The sequence below is a fragment of the Pelophylax lessonae genome (assembly GCF_965119305.1).
Source record: "Pelophylax lessonae genome assembly, chromosome: 12".
Classification (NCBI taxonomy): domain Eukaryota; kingdom Metazoa; phylum Chordata; class Amphibia; order Anura; family Ranidae; genus Pelophylax; species Pelophylax lessonae.
The window spans coordinates 219,011,628-219,035,667 of record NC_138779.1 but is presented as its reverse complement, the minus strand read 5'-3'; the positions used below and the strand labels follow the sequence as shown (position 1 = coordinate 219,035,667).

At 44.6% G+C, this 24,040-nt stretch overlaps 1 protein-coding gene across 1 annotated transcript in view; it reads right to left on the bottom strand.

Annotated features, from left to right (window-relative positions):
- LOC309567934 (protein-arginine deiminase type-1-like) overlaps window positions 1-19,751 on the bottom strand; it is a 57,659-nt gene extending 37,908 nt beyond the window's left edge. The window contains exon 1 of the mRNA XM_082273483.1: window positions 19,483-19,751. Coding sequence (XP_082129609.1) covers window positions 19,483-19,574 — 92 coding nt within the window. The 5' untranslated portion in view covers window positions 19,575-19,751. The remainder of the gene's footprint in view (window positions 1-19,482) is intronic.
- Between the last annotated feature and the right edge of the window lie 4,289 nt (window positions 19,752-24,040).

Sequence of the window (24,040 nt, the reverse complement as noted above, 5' to 3'; positions counted from 1 at the left end):
AGTACTGTGCAGAGTCCATACATACAGAATAAGAACAGATACTGAGAATTACACCCAGCATACAGGACAGGAGAAGTGGTACTGTGCAGAGTCCATACATACAGAATAAGAACAGATACCGAGAATTACACCCGGCATACAGGACAGGAGAAGTGGTACTGTGCAGAGTCCATGCATACAGAATAAGGAGAGATACTGAGAATTACACCCGGCATACAGGACAGGAGAAGTGGTACTGTGCAGAGTCCATGCATACAGAATAAGAACAGATACTGAGAATTACACCCGGCATACAGGACAAGAGAAGTGGTACTGTGCAGAGTCCATGCATACAGAATAAGGAGAGATACTGAGAATTACACCCGGCATACAGGACAGGAGAAGTGGTACTGTGCAGAGCCCATACATACAGAATAAGAACAGATACCGAGAATTACACCCGGCATACAGGACAGGAGAAGTAGTACTGTGCAGAGTCCATACATACAGAATAAGAACAGATACTGAGAATTACACCCAGCATACAGGACAGGAGAAGTGGTACTGTGCAGAGTCCATACATACAGAATAAGAACAGATACCGAGAATTACACCCGGCATACAGGACAGGAGAAGTGGTACTGTGCAGAGTCCATACATACAGAATAAGAACAGATACCGGGAATTACACCCGGCATACAGGACAGGAGAAGTAGTACTGTGCAGAGCCCATACATACAGAATAAGAACAGATACCGGGAATTACACCCGGCATACAGGACAAGAGAAGTAGTACTGTGCAGAGTCCATACATACAGAATAAGGAGAGATACTGAGAATTACACCCGGCATACAGGACAGGAGAAGTGGTACTGTGCAGAGCCCATACATACAGAATAAGAACAGATACTGAGAATTACACCTGGCATACAGGACAGGAGAAGTAGTACTGTGCAGAGCCCATACATACAGAATAAGAACAGATACCGAGAATTACACCCGGCATACAGGACAGGAGAAGTGGTACTGTGCAGAGCCCATACATACAGAATAAGAACAGATACCGGGAATTACACCCGGCATACAGGACAGGAGAAGTAGTACTGTGCAGAGCCCATACATACAGAATAAGAACAGATACCGGGAATTACACCCGGCATACAGGACAAGAGAAGTAGTACTGTGCAGAGTCCATACATACAGAATAAGAACAGATACTGAGAATTACACCCGGCATACAGGACAAGAGAAGTGGTACTGTGCAGAGTCCATACATACAGAATAAGAACAGATACCGAGAATTACACCCAGCATACAGGACAGGAGAAGTGGTACTGTGAAGAGTCCATACATACAGAATAAGAACAGATACCGAGAATTACACCTGGCATACAGGACAGGAGAAGTGGTACTGTGCAGAGTCCATACATACAGAATAAGAACAGATACTGAGAATTACACCCGGCATACAGGACAGGAGAAGTGGTACTGTGCAGAGCCCATACATACAGAATAAGAACAGATACCGGGAATTACACCCGGCATACAGGACAGGAGAAGTAGTACTGTGCAGAGCCCATACATACAGAATAAGAACAGATACTGAGAATTACACCCAGCATACAGGACAAGAGAAGTGGTACTGTGCAGAGTCCATACATAGAGAATAAGAACAGATACTGAGAATTACACCCAGCATACAGGACAGGAGAAGTGGTACTGTGCAGAGCCCATACATACAGAATAAGAACAGATACTGAGAATTACACCTGGCATACAGGACAGGAGAAGTGGTACTGTGCAGAGTCCATACATACAGAATAAGAACAGATACTGAGAATTACACCCGACATACAGGACAAGAGAAGTAGTACTGTGCAGAGTCCATACATACAGAATAAGAACAGATACTGAGAATTACACCCAGCATACAGGACAGGAGAAGTGGTACTGTGCAGAGTCCATACATACAGAATAAGAACAGATACTGAGAATTACACCCGGCATACAGGACTAGAGAAGTGGTACTGTGCAGTATCTATTTACAATCTTCTATGAACAGTCTATTATAATGTAAATTCCATCATAAACTGTAGAATAGAAATGTATAAACATGTATATATGGATGATTGCTGTGTCACTCAGCGGATAGTTATTCTGTATTAGAATAATTCTGCAGCCTGTGCTGAGCCATCTCCATACAGAACATGCGTGTCACCGGCTATCAATCATTCCTGTGTCCCCATCACCAACATTTTACTGTCCTGTGGATTGTTAATGTGACCTATGGAAGATCTCAGGAAATATGTAAAGCATTCAATGTGTGACGCTCCTCTTATATTTCTATAGAATCTCATTGTAATGATTATTTAGGACTGGAAGAGTCACCGCCAGGACCGTCCATCAGGGTGATGGAACCTCAGGACTGTCATGGTTTCTTATTTCCCATAATTCCTGGCCAGCATGTGCAGAGCGGAGAGAGAAGTGAGTCACAATTTTCAAATCCTTTTACTTTTTTAATTGCATATTATAGGGTTGGGTATGAATCCCTTTTTTTGTTGCCACCTATGTCCCATTGAGTAAATCTCCCTTCACTTCCTGTCCTGGAGCCACCACAGGAAGTGTGAGGAAATGTCCCCAAAGTGACAGAGAAAATCCCTCTGATAGTTTTCCCTGAAACAGGTGTCCCCCATTAGAAGATTTCCCTTCTATTCCTGTTCTGATGACAATCATTCAGATCCTTCAAAATACACAGTCCCCCATCACAGAGCCCACCAATCACACCGTGCCCCTTCACAGAGCCCTCCAATCACACAGTCCCCCCATCACAGAGCCCACCAATCACACCGTGCCCCATCACAGAGTCCTCCAATCACACAGTCCCCCCCATCACAGAGCCCACCAATCACATTGTCCTCCATCACAGAGCCCACCAATCACACCATGCCCCATCACAGAGCCCTCCAATCACACAGTCCCCCATCACAGAGCCCTCCAATCCCACCATGCCCCATCACAGAGCCCTCCAATCACATTGTCCTGCATCACAGAGCCCTCAAATCACATTGTCCTCCATTACAGAGCCCTCCAATCACATTGTCCTCCATTACAGAGCCCTCAAATCACACAGTCACCCCATCACAGAGCCCTCCAATCACACCGTGCCCCCATCACAGAGCCCTCTGATCACACCATGCCCCATCACAGAGCCCTCTGATCACACCGTCCCCCCATCACAGAGCCCTCCATTCACACTATGCCCCATCACAGAGCCCTCTGATCACACCATGCCCCATCACAGAGCCCTCTGACCACACAGTCCCCCCATCACAGAGCCCTCCAATCACACCGTGCCCCCATCATAGAGCCTTCCAATCATACAGTTCTCCCAAAACTGAGCCCTGAAATCACACAGTTTCTTCATCATAAGCCCTCCAATCACACAGGCCCCCATTGCAGAGCCCTCCAATCACAGTCCCTTATCACAGAGCCCTCCAATCACACAGTCCATCACCACAGAGCCCTCCAATCACACAATCCTTCCATTACAAAACTCTCCAATCACACAGCTCCCCATCACAAAGCCCTTCAATGTCACAGTCCCTCTCAAATAGCCACCCCATCACAGAGACCTCCAATCACATAGCCCCCCCATCACAGAGACCTCCAATCACATAGCCACCCCATCACAGAGACCTCTAATCACATAGCCCCCCATCACAGAGCCCTCCAATCACACAGTCCCCCCCATCACAGAGCCCTCCAATCACATAGCCCCCCATCACAGAGCCCTCCAATCACATAGCCTCCCATCAGAGAGCCCTCCAATCACATAGCCCCCCATCACAGAACCCTCCAATCACACAGTCCCCCATCACAGAATCACCCAATAATACAGTTCCTTCATCACAAAGTCCATCATCACAGAGTCCTCCAATCACACAGTCCCTCATCACAGAGTCCTCCAATCACACAGTCCCCAGTACAGAGCCCTCCAATTAAATCCCTCATAACAGAGCCCTCCAATCACATAGCATCCCCCCCCCAACACAGAGCCCTCCAATCACATAGCACCCCCCCCAACACAGAGCCCTCCAATCATACAGTTTCTTTATCACAGAACCCTCCAATCACATAGCCCCCCATCACAGAGCCCTCCAATCACACAGTCCCCCCATCACAGAGTCTTCAAATCACCCAGTTTCTTATCACAGAGCCCTCCAATCACATAGCCCCCCCACCTCCTTCAACACAGAGTCCTCCATTTACACAGTCCCCCATCACAGAGCTCTCCAATCACACAGCCCCCCCTCCCCATCACAGAGCCCTCCAATCACATAGCCCCCCCCCACCTCCTTCAACACAGAGTCCTCCATTTACACAGTCCCCCCATCACAGAGCTCTCCAATCACACAGCCCCCCTCCCCATCACAGAGCCCTCCAATCACACAGTCCCCCCATCACAGATCCTTCAAATCACCCAGTTCCTTATCACAGAGCCCTCCAATCACATAGCCCCCCCCCACCTTCCTCAACACAGAGTCCTCCATTTACACAGTCCCCCATCACAGAGCTTTCCAATCACACAGCCCCCCCCATCACAGAGCCCTCCAATCACACAGTCCCCCCATCACAGAGCCTCCCAATCACACAGTCCCCCAATCCCAGAGCCTCCCAATCACACAGTCCCCCAATCACAGAGCCTCCCAATCACACAGTCCCCCAATCACAGAACCTCCCAATCACACAGTCCCCCCTTCACAAAGCCTCCCAATCACACAGTCCCCCCATCACAGAGCCTCCCAATCACACAGTCCCCCAATCACAGAACCTCCCAATCACACAGTCCCCCCTTCACAGAGCCTCCCAATCACACAGTCCCCCCATCACAGAGCCTCCCAATCACACAGTCCCCCCTTCACAGAGCCTCCCAATCACACAGTCCCCCAATCACACAGTCCCCCAATCACAGAACCTCCCAATCACACAGTCCCCCAATCACAGAGCCTCCCAATCACACAGTCCCCCCATCACAGAGCCTCCCAATCACACAGTCCCCCCTTCACAGAGCCTCCCAATCACACAGTCCCCCAATCACACAGTCCCCCAATCACAGAGCCTCCCAATCACACAGTCCCCCAATCACAGAGCCTCCCAATCACACAGTCCCCCAATCACAGAGCCTCCCAATCACACAGTCCCCCAATCACAGAGCCTCCCAATCACACAGTCCCCCAATCACAGAGCCTCCCAATCACACAGTCCCCCAATCACAGAACCTCCCAATCACACAGTCCCCCCATCACAGAGCCTCCCAATCACACAGTCCCCCAATCACAGAGCCTCCCAATCACACAGTCCCCCAATCACAGAGCTTCCCAATCACACAATCCCCCAATCACAGAGCCTCCCAATTACACAGTCCCCCAATCACAGAGCCTCCCAATCACACAGTCCCCCAATCACAGAACCTCCCAATCACATAGTCCCCCAATCACAGAGCCTCCCAATCACACAGTCCCCCAATCACAGAGCCTCCCAATCACACAGTCCCCACATGATAGGGCAAACTGAAGGAACCCAAATGACACCCCAAAGTACCGCAGCACCCTGATAGAGAAACACTGGCCTAGGCAGTCTAGACCATATAGTCTCCCGTTACCAGGAGCATTGTGTGTTTTTCACATCATTAGAGACCCCACAACATCCATCAGTCTCATTCAGATGTCAGGTTTTGTCAGGTAGACGCCTACTGAGGATGATCAGGGTGCAGCCACAATGCAGACCTACGTAATCAGAACCTGAAACTGCATTCAGCAAATGTGACCTCTCCCATGTGAATCAATAATGACAAATAATACACAGAAATAGATCTTATTTTTTTTTATAATTAAAGACTTCTTTACATCATTGCGCTTCGGTAGCGCACACGTTAACATGCAAATTACCACAATGCACAGTCCTCTGCGCTCAATGCGTTGGTCCAATGACTTTTATTCTGAATGGCACCCCAATGCACATTCCAGGACACTGCGCCGCAGGGCAACGTGCAGCAACACACTAGCATGCGTATCTGTGACATGTGCTAATGAACATGCATGCACATTCCCTGGCTGCGATTTTGAACATTGGGCAGTCCATATAAATAAATGGGCTTCCCCAATGCGAGGCGTTCTAATGCGTTGTGTAGAATGCGATGGCGTGCAATGAAGGGGCTCCTAAACACTCCAAGGCTGTTCGCACTATACAGGTGTGACGGAGCACCCCCACCTTACCGCACATAGGACCGCCCATTCATTTCATTGGCCTGCCCTGTGCCTGACACTTTTGCAAAATTGCACTGCACTGCTGTGGCACCATGCCCCCCCCCCTCCCGACCACCAACATTTCACAGGGCCCGCCCACTGGCCGCCCCATCGAATCCACCCACTGGCCGCCCCACCAAGTCCTTCAGTGCACCCACTTTTGTTTTACCACTCCTACTGTATGAAAATTAAAAGTATAATCAGCAAAGAGACATCCCTGAATATCCAGCAAAGAGACATCCCCATGTATTCAGCAAAGAGACATCTCCATATATTCAGCAAAGGGATGGCCCAATCCAGCAAAGAGACATCCCCATAAATTCAGCAAAGAGACAACTCCACATATTCAGCAAATAGACGGTCCAAACCAGCAAAAAGACTTCAACATATATTCAGAAAGGAGACATCCCCATATATTCAGCAAAGAAACGGCCCAATCCAGCAAAGAGACATCCCCATGTATTCAGCAAAGAGACATCCCCATGTATTCAGCAAAGAGACATCCCCATGTATTCAGCAAAGAGACGGCCCAATCCAGCAAAGAGACATCCCCATGTATTCAGCAAAGAGACATCCCCATGTATTCAGCAAAGAGAAATCCCTGTATATTCAGAAAATAGACAGCCCAATCCAGCAAAAGAGACATCCCCATAAATTCAGCAAAGAGACAACTCCACACATTCGGCAAAGAGACATCCTCATGTATTCACCAAAGAGACATCTCCATTTATTCAGCAAAAAGATGACCCAATCCAGCAAAGAGATATCAAAACCCAGCAAAGAGACAGTCCAATATAGCAAAGAGATGTCCCAGTCCAGCAAAGAGACATCCCAGTCTAGCAAAGAGACATCCCAGTCCAGCAAAGAGACGGTCCAATCCAGCAAAGAGACAGCCCAGTCTAGCAAAGAGAGTCCAGTCCAGCAAAGAGACTGCCCAATCCAGCAAAGAGACATGACCATATAGCAATTCTTAAAAGATGGCATATTCAACACACACAGCCAGGTCCTGCTAATGGGCACCTCTACATCTTTCAGATGGAAGACCCCCTCCCAGTACACACAGCCATCCCAGTCAGAGGAATCCCCCAAAAGGAAGAGGGGTGGGAGGGGGCAGAGAGGAGACTCTGGGCACCGCGATCTGCAGGCCGTAGCAATTTAAAAAAAAAAAAAACGTTCCCTTGCCAAGCGGACTATTTCTTCACTTTCAGATGCCGGTGAATAAATCTCCTATATCAGACGAGTAAATTACAGTCCTGACCTGCCAGACAGATTGATATAGGTCCAGATGCCGGGACTGTAATGTACTCGTCTGGCACAGGAGATTACTACACCGACACCGGAAAAGAACGAAATAGTCTGATTGTCTGGGGAATTTTTTTTTTTTTTTTTTAAACTGCTACGTCCTGCAGATCACAGTGCCCAGAGTCTCCTCTCTATGTCCGCCCATCCCCCTTGCTTCCCTGTTGAATTGGCCGGGCTGGACATGGAAGGTAGCCCCTCACAGCAGCCAAAGCAGCCTGGGGGGGGGGGGGCTCCAGCTATGGTTGGGGACCTCTGGACACCCGGGCCCTCTGCATGTGTATGGACTGTCCGTCACATCCGCCCCCCCCCCCCCCCCCCCGTGATGGCGGCCCTGGGTGCATACAAAAACACACATGTTAGCAAATGCATTGGGGTGGTATTAAGAAATAATGGCACCTCCACACGTCTGCTAAAGGGCAGCGCGTTTCTGTGCGTGCCGGGAAAGTGCGCGATTTTGCACACGATCCAAATATGTGAATCTAGCCTAATGCTAATTGTATCAAGCCGATTTGATTCACTCATACATCTAAGGCTGTTGTTCTGCAACCAATATACACCCAATATACACCATCGTGCCCCCATTCATTTCATTATGGATGGCACCCCAGCACACCTTCTCAATGCTCATGCAATGCAGCCCAGCATACGCAAAGCTCAGCACAACAAGTGCAGCAATGATGAAGAGGAAAAGCCGGATGGCTGCAGGGGCTGACTGGCAACTTTTGGCCCAGAGGGCAAGTACAAACCAGAGGCCCATGGTGCAGCGACTCGGCCGCCCTACCACTTTCTCTTCCCGGCTTTCTCCTGACCCCCATTTGAAGCTCCACTCTGGGTACTCTCTACTCACTCACCGAACTCGGGGCTGGCGGGGGGGGGGGGGGTTTGAGAGTCTCCAGTGGGGCATGGAACCGGACTCTGCTCACACAGTTTACACCATCCATGCTGGGGGGGGGGGGGGGGAGGCCTGCACTCTGTCCTTGTCTTCATCCTCAGTAGGTCAGTGGTGGGGAATTTTAGGCTTGTCTATGGCAGAAGCGGTGCAGCCTTTTTGCGGGGCATCAGAGCAGCCCAGGGGGCAATTGCCCCCCTTCCCCCTGGCCCAGTCCTCCCTTGATGGCTGTTCACCAAACTGAGATCCAAATGCCTTTATTCACATAAAACCATGAAGAACATAAAGAGCACTACATGTACAAGCAAGGGAGGAACGGCTTACGCGTTTCAAACACAAATTGTTCTTTTTCAAAGCCCATTTGTTTCATCTATGAACTGGTAATTTATACCTAGCCAGACCCTCCCCCATGGAGGGGTGTCAGCAGGCTAATCAACCAATTCAATACCATGTTCTTATTATTGCTTAGCAATCAAAAACTTTTGTTACAAAAAAAATCCAACAAATTGTAAAAATAATGATACAAAATGTTCCAAAAACAATATATACAAGAGAAAAAACATTGGCGATATAATCCATTATATATTCATACTTTACCCATCAATATGGGTTTAAAGAGGTTGTAAACCCACCTCACAAACTTTTACCTATAGGTAAGGCTATATTAAGGCTTACCTATAGGTGCTATAAATATCTCCCAAACTTGCACCGTTTAGGAGATATTTAGAGTGCATACTGCCGATGACGTCATCGGCGCATGCGCATGTCATCGGCGCATGCGCTCTGAAGGAACGGCCACCCGTGCCGTTCCTTCAGAGCTCAGTGCCGTGAACGGCGGCTCCCGCGCGCAGGCGCGGGAGTGATGTAATCGCGCCTCCGACCAATCAGATGGCCGGAGGACGGGAACCCGGAAGCAGGACGGCCGGACATGTCGCCGTCCTGTCGCTGAGGTGGCGACACGGCGGGGGCTTCGTTTTAAGGTAAGTACTACATCATGAGCTAGTATGCGATGCATACTAGCTCATTATGCCTCTCTCTTTACAGGGCTTTTTTTTTCCTTGTTTTTTTTGGGGGACTTTACTTCCTCTTTAGGCTCCGTTCACATGTTAGCGTATGGATCGCGGGCAGAACCGCCGCGATTCCGCCCGCGATCCGGTGATTATTGCAAATCGCGGGACGCCTGTGCGTTGCCCGTTGATTTGCAATAGCCCCCCAAACGCTGAGCGATGTTGCCGCGATTTCCGCCTACCGAATCGCGGTAACATCGTGCAAAAAAAAAAATCGCGGGACGCAATACGCTACAAAGAAGCTCTTGTACTTTTTTGGGCGTAATGCGTCCCGAGATTTTTTTTTGCGCGACATTACCGCGATTCGGCAATAATCGATTTGCAATAATCTCCGGATCGCGGGCGGAATCGCAGCGGTTCTGCCCGCGATCCATACGCTAACATGTGAACGGAGCCTTAAGGTAAAGATAAGAGAGATAAACAGCTCAGGTAACACAAAAGAGCCACTAATGAAAGAAGAAGAAGAAGAACACAAATAAATGCTTTGCATGCTGGACTAAGAAAAAAAAAGCAGCACTAATAAATGCTCTGCATATTTGACTAGAAATATAAAACACCAATAAATGCTCTGCATGCTGGACTAGAAAATAACACACCAATAAATGCTCTGCATGCTGGACTAGAAAATAACACCAATAAATGTTCTGCATGCTGGACTAGAAAATAACACACCAATAAATGTTCTGCATGCTGGACTAGAAAATAACACAGCAATAAATGCTCTGCATGCTGGACTAGAAAATAACACACCAATAAATGCTCTGCATGCTGGACTAGAAAATAACACACCAACAAATGCTCTGCATGCTGGACTAGAAAATAACACACCAATAAATGCTCTGCATGCTGGACTAGAAAATAACACAACAATAAATGCTCTGCATGCTGGACTAGAAAATAAAACAGCAATAAATGCTCTGCATGCTGGACTAGAAAATAACACACCAACAAATGCTCTGCATGCTGGACTAGAAAATAACACAGCAATAAATGTTCTGCATGCTGGACTAGAAAATAACACAGCAATAAATGCTCTGCATGCTGGACTAGAAAATAACACACCAATAAATGTTCTGCATGCTGGACTAGAAAATAACACAGCAATAAATGCTCTGCATGCTGGACTAGAAAATAACACAGCAATAAATGCTCTGCATGCTGGACTAGAAAATAACACACCAATAAATGCTCTGCATGCTGGACTAGAAAATAACCCACCAATGAATGCTCTGCATGCTGGACTAGAAAATAACACACCAATGAATGCTCTGCATGCTGGACTAGAAAATAACCCACCAATAAATGCTCTGCATGCTGGACTAGAAAATAACACAACAATAAATGCTCTGCATGCTGGACTAGAAAATAAAACACCAATAAATGCTCTGCATGCTGGACTAGAAAATAAAACAGCAATAAATGCTCTGCATGCTGGACTAGAAAATAACACACCAATAAATGCTCTGCATGCTGGACTAGAAAATAAAACAGCAATAAATGCTCTGCATGCTGGACTAGAAAATAAAACAGCAATAAATGCTCTGCATGCTGGACTAGAAAATAACACAGCAATAAATGCTCTGCATGCTGGACTAGAAAATAACACACCAATAAATGCTCTGCATGCTGGACTAGAAAATAACCCACCAATGAATGCTCTGCATGCTGGACTAGAAAATAACACACCAATGAATTCTCTGCATGCTGGACTAGAAAATAACCCACCAATAAATGCTCTGCATGCTGGACTAGAAAATAACACAGCAATAAATGCTCTGCATGCTGGACTAGAAAATAACACACCAATAAATGTTCTGCATGCTGGACTAGAAAATAACACACCAACAAATGCTCTGCATGCTGGACTAGAAAATAACACACCAATAAATGCTCTGCATGCTGGACTAGAAAATAACACAACAATAAATGCTCTGCATGCTGGACTAGAAAATAAAACACCAATAAATGCTCTGCATGCTGGACTAGAAAATAAAACAGCAACAAATGCTCTGCATGCTGGACTAGAAAATAACACAGCAATAAATGTTCTGCATGCTGGACTAGAAAATAACACAGCAATAAATGCTCTGCATGCTGGACTAGAAAATAACACAGCAATAAATGTTCTGCATGCTGGACTAGAAAATAACACAGCAATAAATGCTCTGCATGCTGGACTAGAAAATAACACAGCAATAAATGCTCTGCATGCTGGACTAGAAAATAACACACCAATAAATGCTCTGCATGCTGGACTAGAAAATAACACAGCAATAAATGCTCTGCATGCTGGACTAGAAAATAACACACCAATAAATGTTCTGCATGCTGGACTAGAAAATAACACACCAACAAATGCTCTGCATGCTGGACTAGAAAATAACACACCAACAAATGCTCTGCATGCTGGACTAGAAAATAACACACCAATAAATGCTCTGCATGCTGGACTAGAAAATAACACAGCAATAAATGTTCTGCATGCTGGACTAGAAAATAACACAGCAATAAATGCTCTGCATGCTGGACTAGAAAATAACACAGCAATAAATGCTCTGCATGCTGGACTAGAAAATAACACACCAATAAATGCTCTGCATGCTGGACTAGAAAATAACCCACCAATGAATGCTCTGCATGCTGGACTAGAAAATAACACACCAATGAATGCTCTGCATGCTGGACTAGAAAATAACACACCAATGAATGCTCTGCATGCTGGACTAGAAAATAACACACCAATAAATGCTCTGCATGCTGGACTAGAAAATAACCCACCAATAAATGCTCTGCATGCTGGACTAGAAAATAACACACCAATGAATGCTCTGCATGCTGGACCAGAAAATAACACACCAATAAATGCTCTGCATGCTGGACTAGAAAATAACACCAATGAATGCTCTGCATGCTGGACTACAAAAAAAAAAAAGAAAAAAAGAAAAAAGGGGCAACACCAATAAATGCTCTGCATGCTGGACTAGAAAATAACACAGCAATAAATGCTCTGCATGCTGGACTAGGAAAAAAAAAAAAGAACAAACTCCAGTAGCAACAAGTTCAGCGTGGCGTTGTGGCAGCCTATTTAAATGAAGAGACTGCCCTAACACATGATACGTTATGCGGGCTCAGGACTATAACCAAACTTCCATTTAAAGTCAACTCATTTTTAATAAAATTACTGTCATGCATTAAATCAGGTGGAGGACAGGTGACAGATGATATCACCTTAATATGATCATCGCCTACAAAGCCTCCATCAATACAGAGGACAGGTGCAGCCGCAGGGGGCGGAGTCCAGCCTCTGTACTCTGCGCTATATATCTGACTGACAAGTTGTCAGGCTACGCCCACTATGGATGGACTGAGTCACCCAGCAATGTGGAGGGTCATACTGCTGGAACCTGAAATATGTAGAATGAGGAAAATCAAGATTGATTGCATAGAGAGAGACCGGCCACAGGAGGCTTCCGGGAAGGCCGAGGACTTTTCCGGCAAGAAATAATATCCAATAAATTATAATAAAGAACTAAAATTTTCAGACAGGGACAGAGCGTTGTCACCCAATGACAGGAAGTGCCTGAACAAGGACCCTCATGGTGGGATCTGTGGGAGTTATTTTATTGAAGATTTAAAAATTCTGCCTTTGTAAGTGACATTAAGATGTTAAAGATGACATATTTGGGATATAAGTAATTGGGTTTACATCTTAAACTGTCCGATGGTGTTTATTACATCCAGATCTATTACCCCGATAGATATCATGTGATGGAGCAACTTCAAGAGAAATTTACACAGCCTCAACCAACAACCTTTATATCATTGTCCCCAGTATGGTGACCTCATTCTCCAGAGCCGACTGACCACAACAACTCCGTCTTCTTTCCTTGGAATTGTTTTACGTAATTCCCACCATATTCCGATTACCAAAAACAGCTCATCCAAATTCTCTGGCCTTCACCTATAAAGGAAAAGATTGGTTTTCCACAATAGATTATTGAACCTTCTATTGTAGAAGAAAGAGATGGTTCTACAGCTAAAAATAAGGTCCATCTATCGATGTCATCCATAACCTATATGGGTATAGATAGTCTATTGGACATCAGATTTCAAACCGTGCCATCCATTAAAATGGAGTTGCCCCTCCTTCCTCCATGGCCAATTATATGGCGTTGCACCTTCCTCCCTCCATGGCAAATAATATGGAGTTGCCTCTTCCTCCCCCATGGCCATGGCCATTAATATGGAGTTGCCCCTGCTTCCTCCATGGTGATTATTATGGAGTTGTTCCTCCTTCCCTCCCCGGTCATTAATTTGACGTTGCCCCTCCTTCCTCCATGGCCATTAATGGCCATTGATATGGTATTGCCCCTCCTTCCTCCATGGCCATTAATATAAAGTTCCTCCCCTATAGCCATTAATATGGAGTCGCTCCTCCTTCCCCAAAGGCCATTAATATGGATTTGCCCCTCCTTCCTCCATGGCCATTATTATTCAGTTGCCCCTCCGTCCTCCATTGCCAATTATATAGAGTTGCACCTTCCTCGCTCCATGGGGAATAATATGGAGTTGCCCCTTCCTCCCCCATGGCCATTAATATGGAGTTGTCCCTCCTTTCTCCATGGTGATTATTATGGAGTTGCTCCTCCTTCCCTCCCTGGCCATTAATATGATGTTGCCCCTCCTTCCTCCATGGCCAATAATATGGAGTTGCCCCTTCCTCACCCATGGCCATTGATATGGTGCTGCCCCTCCTTCCTCCATGGCCAATAATATGGAGTTGCCCCTTCCTCACCCATGGCCATTGATATGGTGCTGCCCCTCCTTCCTCCATGGCCATTAATATAGAGTTCCTCCCCTGTAGCCATTAATATGGAGTTGCCCCTCCTTCCCCAATGGCCATTAATATGAAGTTGCCCCTCCTTCCTCAATGGCCATTAATTTGAAGTTGCTCCTCCTTCCCCAATGGCCATTAATATAGGGTTGCCCCTCCTTCCTCCATGGCCATTACTATGGAGTTGCTCTTCCTCCCCCATGGCCATTAATATGGTGTTGCCCCTACTTCCTCCATGGTGATTAATATGGAGTTGCTCCTCCTTCCCTCCCCAGCCTTTAATATGACGTTGCCCCTCCTTCCTCCATGGCCATTAATATAGAGTCTCCCCTCCTTCCTCCATGGCCATTAATATAGAGTTGCCCCTCCTTCCTACATGGCCATTAATATGGAGTTTCCCCTTCCTCCCCCATGGCCATTAATACGGAGCTGCCCTCCTTCCTCCATGGTGATTTTTATGGAGTTGCTCCTCCTTCCCTCCCCGGCCATTAATATGACGTTGCCCCTCCTTCCTCCTTGGCCATTAATATAGAGTTGCCCCTCCTTCCTCCCCCATGGCCATTGATATGGAGTTGCCCCTCCTTCCTCCCCCATGGCCATTGATATGGTGTTGCCCCTCCTTCATACCCCATGGCCATTGATATGGTGTTGCCCCTCCTTCCTCCATGGCCATTACTATAGAGTTCCTCCCCTATAGCCATTAATATGGAGTTGCCCCGCCTTCCCCAATGGCCATTAATATTGAGTTGCCCCTCCTTCCTTCATGGCTATTACTATGGAGTTGCCCCTTCGTCCTCCAAAGCCATTACTATGGAGTTGCACCTTCCTTCCCAATGGCCTTTAATATGGAGTTGCCCCTCTTTCCTCCATGTCCATTACTATGGATTTGCACCTTCCTCCCCAATGGCCATTAATATGGAGTTGCCCCGCCTTCCCCAATGGCCGATAATATTGAGTTGCCTCTCCTTCCTTAATGGCCATTACTATGGAGTTGCCCCTTTGTCCTCCAAGGCCATTACTATGGATTTGCACCTTCCTCCCCAATGGCCATTAATATGGAGTTGCCCCTCCTTCCCCAAAGGCCATTAATATGGAGTTGCCCCTCCTTCCCCAAAGGCCATTAATATGGAGTTGCCCCTCCTTCCCCAATGGCCATTAATATGGAGTTGCCCCTTCGTCCTCCAAGGCCATTAATATGGAGTTGCACCTTCCTCCCCAATGCCCATTAATATGGAGTTGCCTATGTAAACAAGGCAGATCACCGCAATATCGCAGTCCCGCTATAAGTCACTGATCACCGCCATTACTGATCACCGCCATTACTGATCACCGCCATTACTAGTAAAAAAAATAAAGAAATAAAATTCTATAAATATATCCCATTGTTTGTAGATGCTACAACTTTTGCACAAACCAATCAACATACGCTTATAGGGATTTTTTTTTTTTTTTTTTTTACTAAAAATATGTAGCAGAATACAAATTGGCCTAAATACTGAAGAAATTATATCTTTTACGTTTTTTTTTTATTGGATGTGTTTTATAGCAGAAAGTAAAAAATATTTTTTTTGTTTTTTTCAAAACTTTTTTTTTATTTACAGCGCAAAAAATAAAAAACTGCAGAGGTGATCAAATACCACCAAAGGAAAGCTCTATATGTGGAAAATATAATATAATCTATGTGGCGAAAAAAAGGACAGTTTTTTTTTTTTGAGTACAGCGTCGCACGACCGCGCAATTGTCAGATAAAGTAACGCAGTTTCCTAGTGCAAAAAATGGCCCTTTGATCGCCCCTGGTGTTAACCCCTTCCCTGCCAGTGTCACTAGTACAGTGACAGTGCACATTTTTAGCACTGATTACTGTAGTAATATTCACTGGTCCACCCAAAAGCGTCAAAAATGTCAGTTAGGGGTCCGATCTGTCCGCCGCAATGTCGCAGTCCCACTAAAAATCGCTGATCTCCGCCATTACTAGTAAAAAAAAAAAATAAAATAAGTAAAAAATTACATAAATCTTTCACTTTTGCGCAAACCAATCAATATACACTTATTGGGATTTTAAATATGTAGCAGAATACAAATTGGCCTAAAATGATGAAAAAATTAATTTTTATTTATTTTTTTTATTGTGAATGATATATAGCAGAAAGGGAAAAATATATATATAATTTTTTTTTTTTTTTAGAATTGTCTCTTTTTTTTGTTTAAAGCGGAAAAAATAAAAAAATCGCACAGGTGATCAAATACCACCAAAAGAAAGCTCTGTTTGTGAGAAACAAAGGACATCAATTTTATTTGGGAACAGCGTCGCATGACCGCGCAATTGTCAGTTAAAGTAACGCAGTGCCGAATCGCAAAATATGGCTCTTTGATCGCCCCTGGTGTTAACCCCTTCCCTGCCAGTGTCATTAGTACAGTGACAGTGCACATTTGTAGCACTGATTACTGTAGTAATGTCACTGGTCCCCCCCAAAAGTGTCAATAATGTCAGTTAGGGGTCCGATCTGTCCGCCGCAATGTCGCAGCCCCGCTAAAAAATCGCAGATCGCCGCCATTACTAGTAAAAAAAATAAATAAGTAAAAATGACATAAATCTTTCATATAGTTTGTAGACGCGATAAATTTTGCGTAAACCAATCAATATACACTTATTGGGATTTTTTTTTTTTTTTTACCAAAAATATGTAGCAGAATACAAATTGGCCTAAAATGATGAAAATTAGATTTTTTTTTTTTTTATTGGGAATGTTATATGGCAGAATGTGAAAAATATTGTTTTTTTAACTCAAAACAGCAATAAAAACAGACAAAAAAACAGCAATAAAAAAAGTTTTCTAAACCCTCTTCAACTCTTTCCAAAACTAAACAAAAAAAGTTTTGCCCTCAGTTATTCTTTACCAGAGCAGAAGGAAGAAATGAGGAGAGGAGAGGAGAGGAGAGGAGAGGTGTAATGGTGGAGAATCCGGCACTTAGATGAAAGTTTTCAGGATGGCGCAGATCCGTCTTCATACATTACAATTCCAATATAATGAAAATATAATAATCAATAATAATCAATTTATACAGAGGAAGGGAAATGCAGAAATCCTGCAGAGGATGGGAGTCATTCCTCAGCGAATGAGGGGGGGGGGGGGGGGGGCGCCTGAACCTCAAACTTCCCAAATACAATCAGAGATGACGTCATCACACAGAGTATACATAGGAGAGTGATCCCTGTATATAGGAGACTATTATGGGATATATAGGAAGGAGATACATTTCTAGCTTTCTACTTACTTTAGGGAAGTCAAATCATCCCCATTCTTTTGGATAGTTATTGATGAGTATAAATGAATACCTGTAGATACTGATGGGTATTGATCAATATAAATAAGTACATATAGATACTGATAGTTATTGATGAGCATAAATGAGTACCTGTAGATATCTATGGGTATTGATCAGTATAAATGATTACCTGTAGATATCTATGGGTATTGATCAGTATAAATGAGTACCTGTAGATATCTATGGGTATTGATCAGTATAAATGATTACCTGTAGATATCTATGGGTATTGATCAGTATAAATGAGTACCTGTAGATATCTATGGGTATTGATCAGTATAAATGATTACCTGTAGATATCTATGGGTATTGATCAGTATAAATGATTACCTGTAGATACTGATGTTATTAGATACTGATGGTTATTGATCAGTATAAAGAAATACATGTAGATACTGATGGTTATCGATCAGGGTAAATAAATACATGTAGATACTGATGGTTATCGATCAGGGTAAATAAATACATGTAGATACTGATGGGTGTTAATCAATATAAATAAGTACATATAGATACTGATGGTTATTGATCAGTATAAATAAATACATGTAGATACTGATGGTTAACGATCAGGGTAAATATAGATACTGATGGTTATCGATCAGGGTAAATAAATACATGTAGATACTGATGGGTGTTGATCAATATAAATAAGTACATATAGATACTGATAGTTATTGATGAGTATAAATGAGTACCTGTAGATATCTATGGGTATTGATCAGTATAAATGATTACCTGTAGATACTGATGTTATTAGATACTGATGGTTATTGATCAGTATAAATAAATACATGTAGATACTGATGGTTATCGATCAGGGTAAATAAATACATGTAGATACTGATGGTTATCGATCAGGGTAAATATAGATACTGATGGTTATTGATCAGTATAAATAAATACATGTAGATACTGATGGGTATTGATCAGTATAGATGAATACCTGTAGATACTGATAGTTATTGATCAGTATAAATAAATACATGTAGATACTGATGGGTATTGATCAGTATAGATGAATACCTGTAGATACTGATAGTTATTGATCAGTATAAATAAATACATGTAGATACTGATGGGTGTTGATCAGTATAAATTAATACCTGTAGTTGCTGATAGTTATTGTTGAGTTTAAACAAATACATGTAGATACTGATGGTTATTGATGAGTATAAATAAATACCTGTGGATATCTATGGGTATTGATCAGTATAGATGAATACCTGTAGATACTGATGGTTATTGATTAGTATAGATGAATACTTGTAGATACTGATGGGTATTGATCAGTATAAAAGAATACCTGTATATAATGATGGGTATTGATCAGTATAAAAGAATACCTGTAGATAATGATGGGTATTGATCAGTATAAATGAATACCTGTAGATACCGATGGTTATTGATCAGTGTAAATAAATACATGTAGATATATGAATACATTGTATATAGGGATGGCTGTTGATGAGTATAAATGAATACCTGTAGTTAATGATAGTTATTGATGAATATAAATGAATGAAGAACTATTAGTACCTTCTCATAGTATACTATTAGCATATGATATAAGTTTATGGTATGCACATTAGCATTTTTACACTTTAAAGGGACAGCGCATGCCCACTTTTGTTGAAATATATGAGTATAAATAAATTCCTGTAGCTACTGAAGGCTATTGAGCAGTATAAATGAATACCTGTAGATATATATGGGTATTGATCAGTATAGATGAATACCTGTAGATACTGATGGTTATCGATCAGTATAAAAGCATACCTGTAGACATCGATGGCGATCTCCTCTCCCACCACGCACACCTCATACATGGGGCTGGTGTTGGACAGACGGATGGTTCTCCTCTCAGTCATGTTGTCCTCAACGATGACACTTTGTATAGTGACAATTGTCGCCTTGTGTCAGTTTATAGGGTGAGGTGACCTCAGTAGGAGGGGAGGGGGGTCATTAGTGTCACCAGCAGAGCAGGTCACACAGGCTGCGTCCTCTCGGAGTGTGTCATGTGTGGATGATGAAGCCTCCTTACATTTCATCTGTAGAAGTTGAGGATTTTCTTCTCTCCGGGGTGTAGCGAGGACGTGGCGTGATGCCAAATACAATAATTATTGTAGAAGAGGGAGGGGAGGAAGGCGGGAGCTCTCCAGGACTGGCACAGTAATGGCTGCCAACGGCACACTTCATAATACTGTACAAAGCAGCAGATTTATTTAAAGTGCAAGTCTGCAGGAATAAATTCCTGATTTAAGCTCCACCTTTTATCATTAAAAAAGCCGTCCCTGAGCAGTGCCATCTTAAGAGCATTATCGATGAGGCCATATTTATTGGTACCGCCAACAAAATCAGTGTTTAAACATTAAATTAATAAATATTTTAAAAAATGACTAAAAAATAAATAAATAAATATGCACATGGGAATCGGGACTCCGATATCTCAACCTGCAAAAAATAATGGTGGCCCCCCCCTCCTCCAACCAATTTAACACAACTAGAGGATGATGAAAGGAAATGGAATCAGTACACAGAGGATTACTTCTGAGATATTAAAGAAACACTCTAACCACCATGATCACTTCAGTGATTTGAAGTGGTCCTGGTGGGAGGAGTCAGAAACACTGCACATGCTGGGATATATACAGTTATGTGCTGGGGGCTAGGTGCACCTCTAGCACATGTGACTCACTGCTGGCTGCTACTGCTGGCGGGTACTGCTGGCTAGTACTGCTGGTGGGTACTGCAGGCAGGTATTGCTGACTGGTACTGCTGGTGGGTACTGCTGGCTGGTACTGCTGGTGGTTACTGCTGGCTGGTACTGCTAAAGAGTACTGCTGCTTGGTACTGCTGGTCGGTACTGCTGGCTGCTACTGCTGTGGGTATTGCTGGCTGGTACTGCTGGGGGTATTGCTGGTGGTACTGCTGGCTGGTACAGCCATTTGGTACTGCTGGTGGGTACTGCTGTGGATACTGCTGGCAGCTACTGCAGGTGGGTACTGCTGGCTGGTACTGCTGGCGGGTACTACTGGTTAGTACTGCTGGCTAATACTTCTGGTTAGTACTGCTGGTGGATACTGCTGGCTGGTACTGCTGGTGGGTACTGCTGTCTGGGACTGCAGGCAGAGAGAGTGTGAGGACCGGCGCTGAAGGAAGCATGCAGAGTTGATGCAGTGTGATGCACACGGGAGTCGGGACTAATGCTTGACTGGGGCTGGGTCGCTGGGCAAGTGGGTCTCCCGGACAACTGCCCAGCGTGCCCAATGTGGTAAGACGGCCCTGTCCCTGAGTTCCAGTCAGTGACTTTGCCTAGGCAGAGATCTTGCCATCAGTCTGCTGCAGGAAGGATGTAGTGAGCAGCCAGCTTTAAAAAAAAAAAACGATCCCGGGGTGATGCCTGCGGCTGCACATCTTCGCGGTACAGGCACCGCCCCTATGAAAAATGCTGCCCAAGGCAAATGACTTGTTTGCCTCATGGTAGATACTCCCCTGCTCCCGGCACAGAGACAGCTCTGAGTCCCCACTAATGATTGGTAGCCAGCAGGACCAGCTCTGTGTCATGTGACCACGGTGACAGCCAATCAAAATGGTCACATGATCACCGATCCAATCACTTCCAATTGTGACAGCCAGAGGGCGGTAGTTTGGAGATCCGTGGTCTAGACTACAGTATGATTGAAGCGGGTCCAGCAACAGATGGATTTCTTTTTTTTTAATGTTAAGTGTATTAAACTAAGGCGCTGCCGTAAATAATCGCCATAATGTGTCCAATATGTGTATTTCCTAAAATCTTCAGCCCCATCTAGTGGCCATACGGAGATATTTTCCTCATTGTGATATTTCAGTTAACCACTTAAGGACCGCCCGCCGCAGTTATACTGCTACAGGCAGCCCCTACTGCGCAAACCAACGTAGGTATACGTCGGTCACGCGCCTGCAGCTAGGGGGCAAGCACACGCCGCCAGCGGCGCGCTCCCGCTCCCACGCGGCAGCGGGGACTCCAATTCCTGCCTGACACCTGCGATTGTTCCCCACTGAGAGAGAAGGACGGTCGGCTGTTGTAAACACATCTCACCGATCTTCTCTCTGGAATAATCACAGAGCGCCTCCTTCTATATAGGAACACAGGTCTCTATGGTCATTTCACAAGCCCCACCCCCATACAGTTAGAATCACTCCCCTAGGCTCACATTTAACCCCTAGATCACCCACAGTGTTAACCCCTTCCCTGCCAGTGTCATTATTACAGTAACAGTGCATATTTTTAGCAATGATTACTGAAGTAATGTCACTGGTACCCCCGAAAGTGTCAAAAAATGTCAATTAGGGGTCCTATCTGTCCACCGCAATGTCGCAGTCCCGCAAAAAAAAAAAAAAAAAAAAAATCGCAGATTGCTGCCATTACTAATAAAATAAATAAATAAATAAATAAATAAAAATGACATAAATCTTTCCCGTAGTTAGTAGATGCGATAACTTTTGCGCAAACCAATCAAAATACGTTTATTGCGATTTTTTTTTACCAAAAATATGTAGCAGAAAACAAATTGGCCGAAAATGTAAAAAAAAATTGATTTTTAATTTTTTTGGGAATGTTATATAGCAGAAAGTGAAAAATATTGATTTTTTTTTCAGAATTGTCGCGCTTTTTTGTTTATAGTGCAAGAAACAAAAAATCGCACAGGTGATCAAATACCACCAAAAGAAAGCTCTGTTTGTGGGGAAAAAAGGACATCAATTTTATTTGGGTACAGCATCGCACGACCGCGCAATCGTCCGTTAAGGTAACGCAGTGTCGAATCGCAAAAAATGGCCTGGTCCTTAAGGGGGCAAATCCTTCTGGGGGTTGAAGTGGTGAGGTGTATTAAATGGTCACAAATAATCGCCATAATGTGTCTAATATGTGTATTTCCTATGATCTTCAGCCCCATCTAGTGGCCAAACGGAGGTATTTTCCTCATTGTGATATTTCAGTTAAATACTGCCCTATGACCACTAGATGGAGCTGACGCTCATAGGAAATAAATGTAAGATTATGGGGATTTTGTGTGCCGGCTGTGCTAATAAAGAGACTTTTTTTTGCACATTTGGCACGCAACAGTCACTTGAATAGGATTCCCTACGCACCAAAGTAGCTCACTGACCTTTTTTGGCGCTGCGACAAGGGCGCTTTGCGTTTTATCACGTCACAAAATGTGCGACATTGTATTCCACATTTGGGGTGCCATTCCGAAAAATAACGTCACCGCAGTTTGCCACGTTTCCCAGAACGCTTAGCTGTGAATGCAGCCTTAGTAATGTGTCAGTGTAACCCCCCCCATCCCCCACAATGCCTTCATCTGCTTCTCTCTCCAGAAGGACAGCACCATCTTTGTTCAGCCATCAACCGAGGTCGTAATCTGCATACTGGACTGAGATGACGGCTCAGAGTTTAAAAACTGTAAATCCCGGGGTCTGTGCTGTCTGACACAGATCAGCCCCTGCTGCAGACTCTCTCTGCCTGCTGTGCAGGGATCACATTTCGGCCAGTTAACAATTCTATCGATCGATGTGTGTGGGGTTTTTTTCCCCAAACGATCATTGGTGTCAGTGGAGGAGGGGAGACTTAGGAAATGCTTCTTCCTCCTACTTCTACAAAGTTACAATGTACAGTCTGATCACTGGGGGAGGGGAGACTGAGGAAATGCTTTCTCCTGCCTGCAGCAGAGTCTTTTGGTATAGGCAAAGTCACTAAATGGTGCTAAACAATGGAAGTTTTGCATCTTATGACTTGCAGGGGATGGATGGGTGCGGACCATTTGTGGTGCCCCCCCCCCCACCCCCCGCAGACGGGACTCCTCCCCTGACCTGTGATGAAGTATTTCTGACTTCCTCCGGCTTTCCTGAGAAGTGAGCTGATGATGCAACGCCCAATTCTCGTGTATCGGCTGAAGTGTAATCTGCTTTTATGTTGCCTTTCCCAGTCCTCCCCCCTCCCCCCCCTCCCCTCATCAACACGCTAGTGACACGTTTTCATTTTCATTCCATCTCTTATTTTATACCCGGTGACGTCAGCACTGGGTCTCCGTGCTTCTCTATGCAATGCAAGCAGATTGTGGCTGATGAGGGGGGCTGTACACACAGTGTCTCACAAAAGTAAGTACACCCCTCACATTTATGTAAATATTTTATTCTACCTTTTCATGTGACAACACTGAAGAAATGACACTTTGCTACAATGTAAAGTAGTGAGTGTACAGCTTGTATAACAGTGTAAATTTACTGTCCCCTCAAAATAACTCAACACACAGCCATTAATGTCTAAACCGCTGGGAACAAAAGTGAGTACACC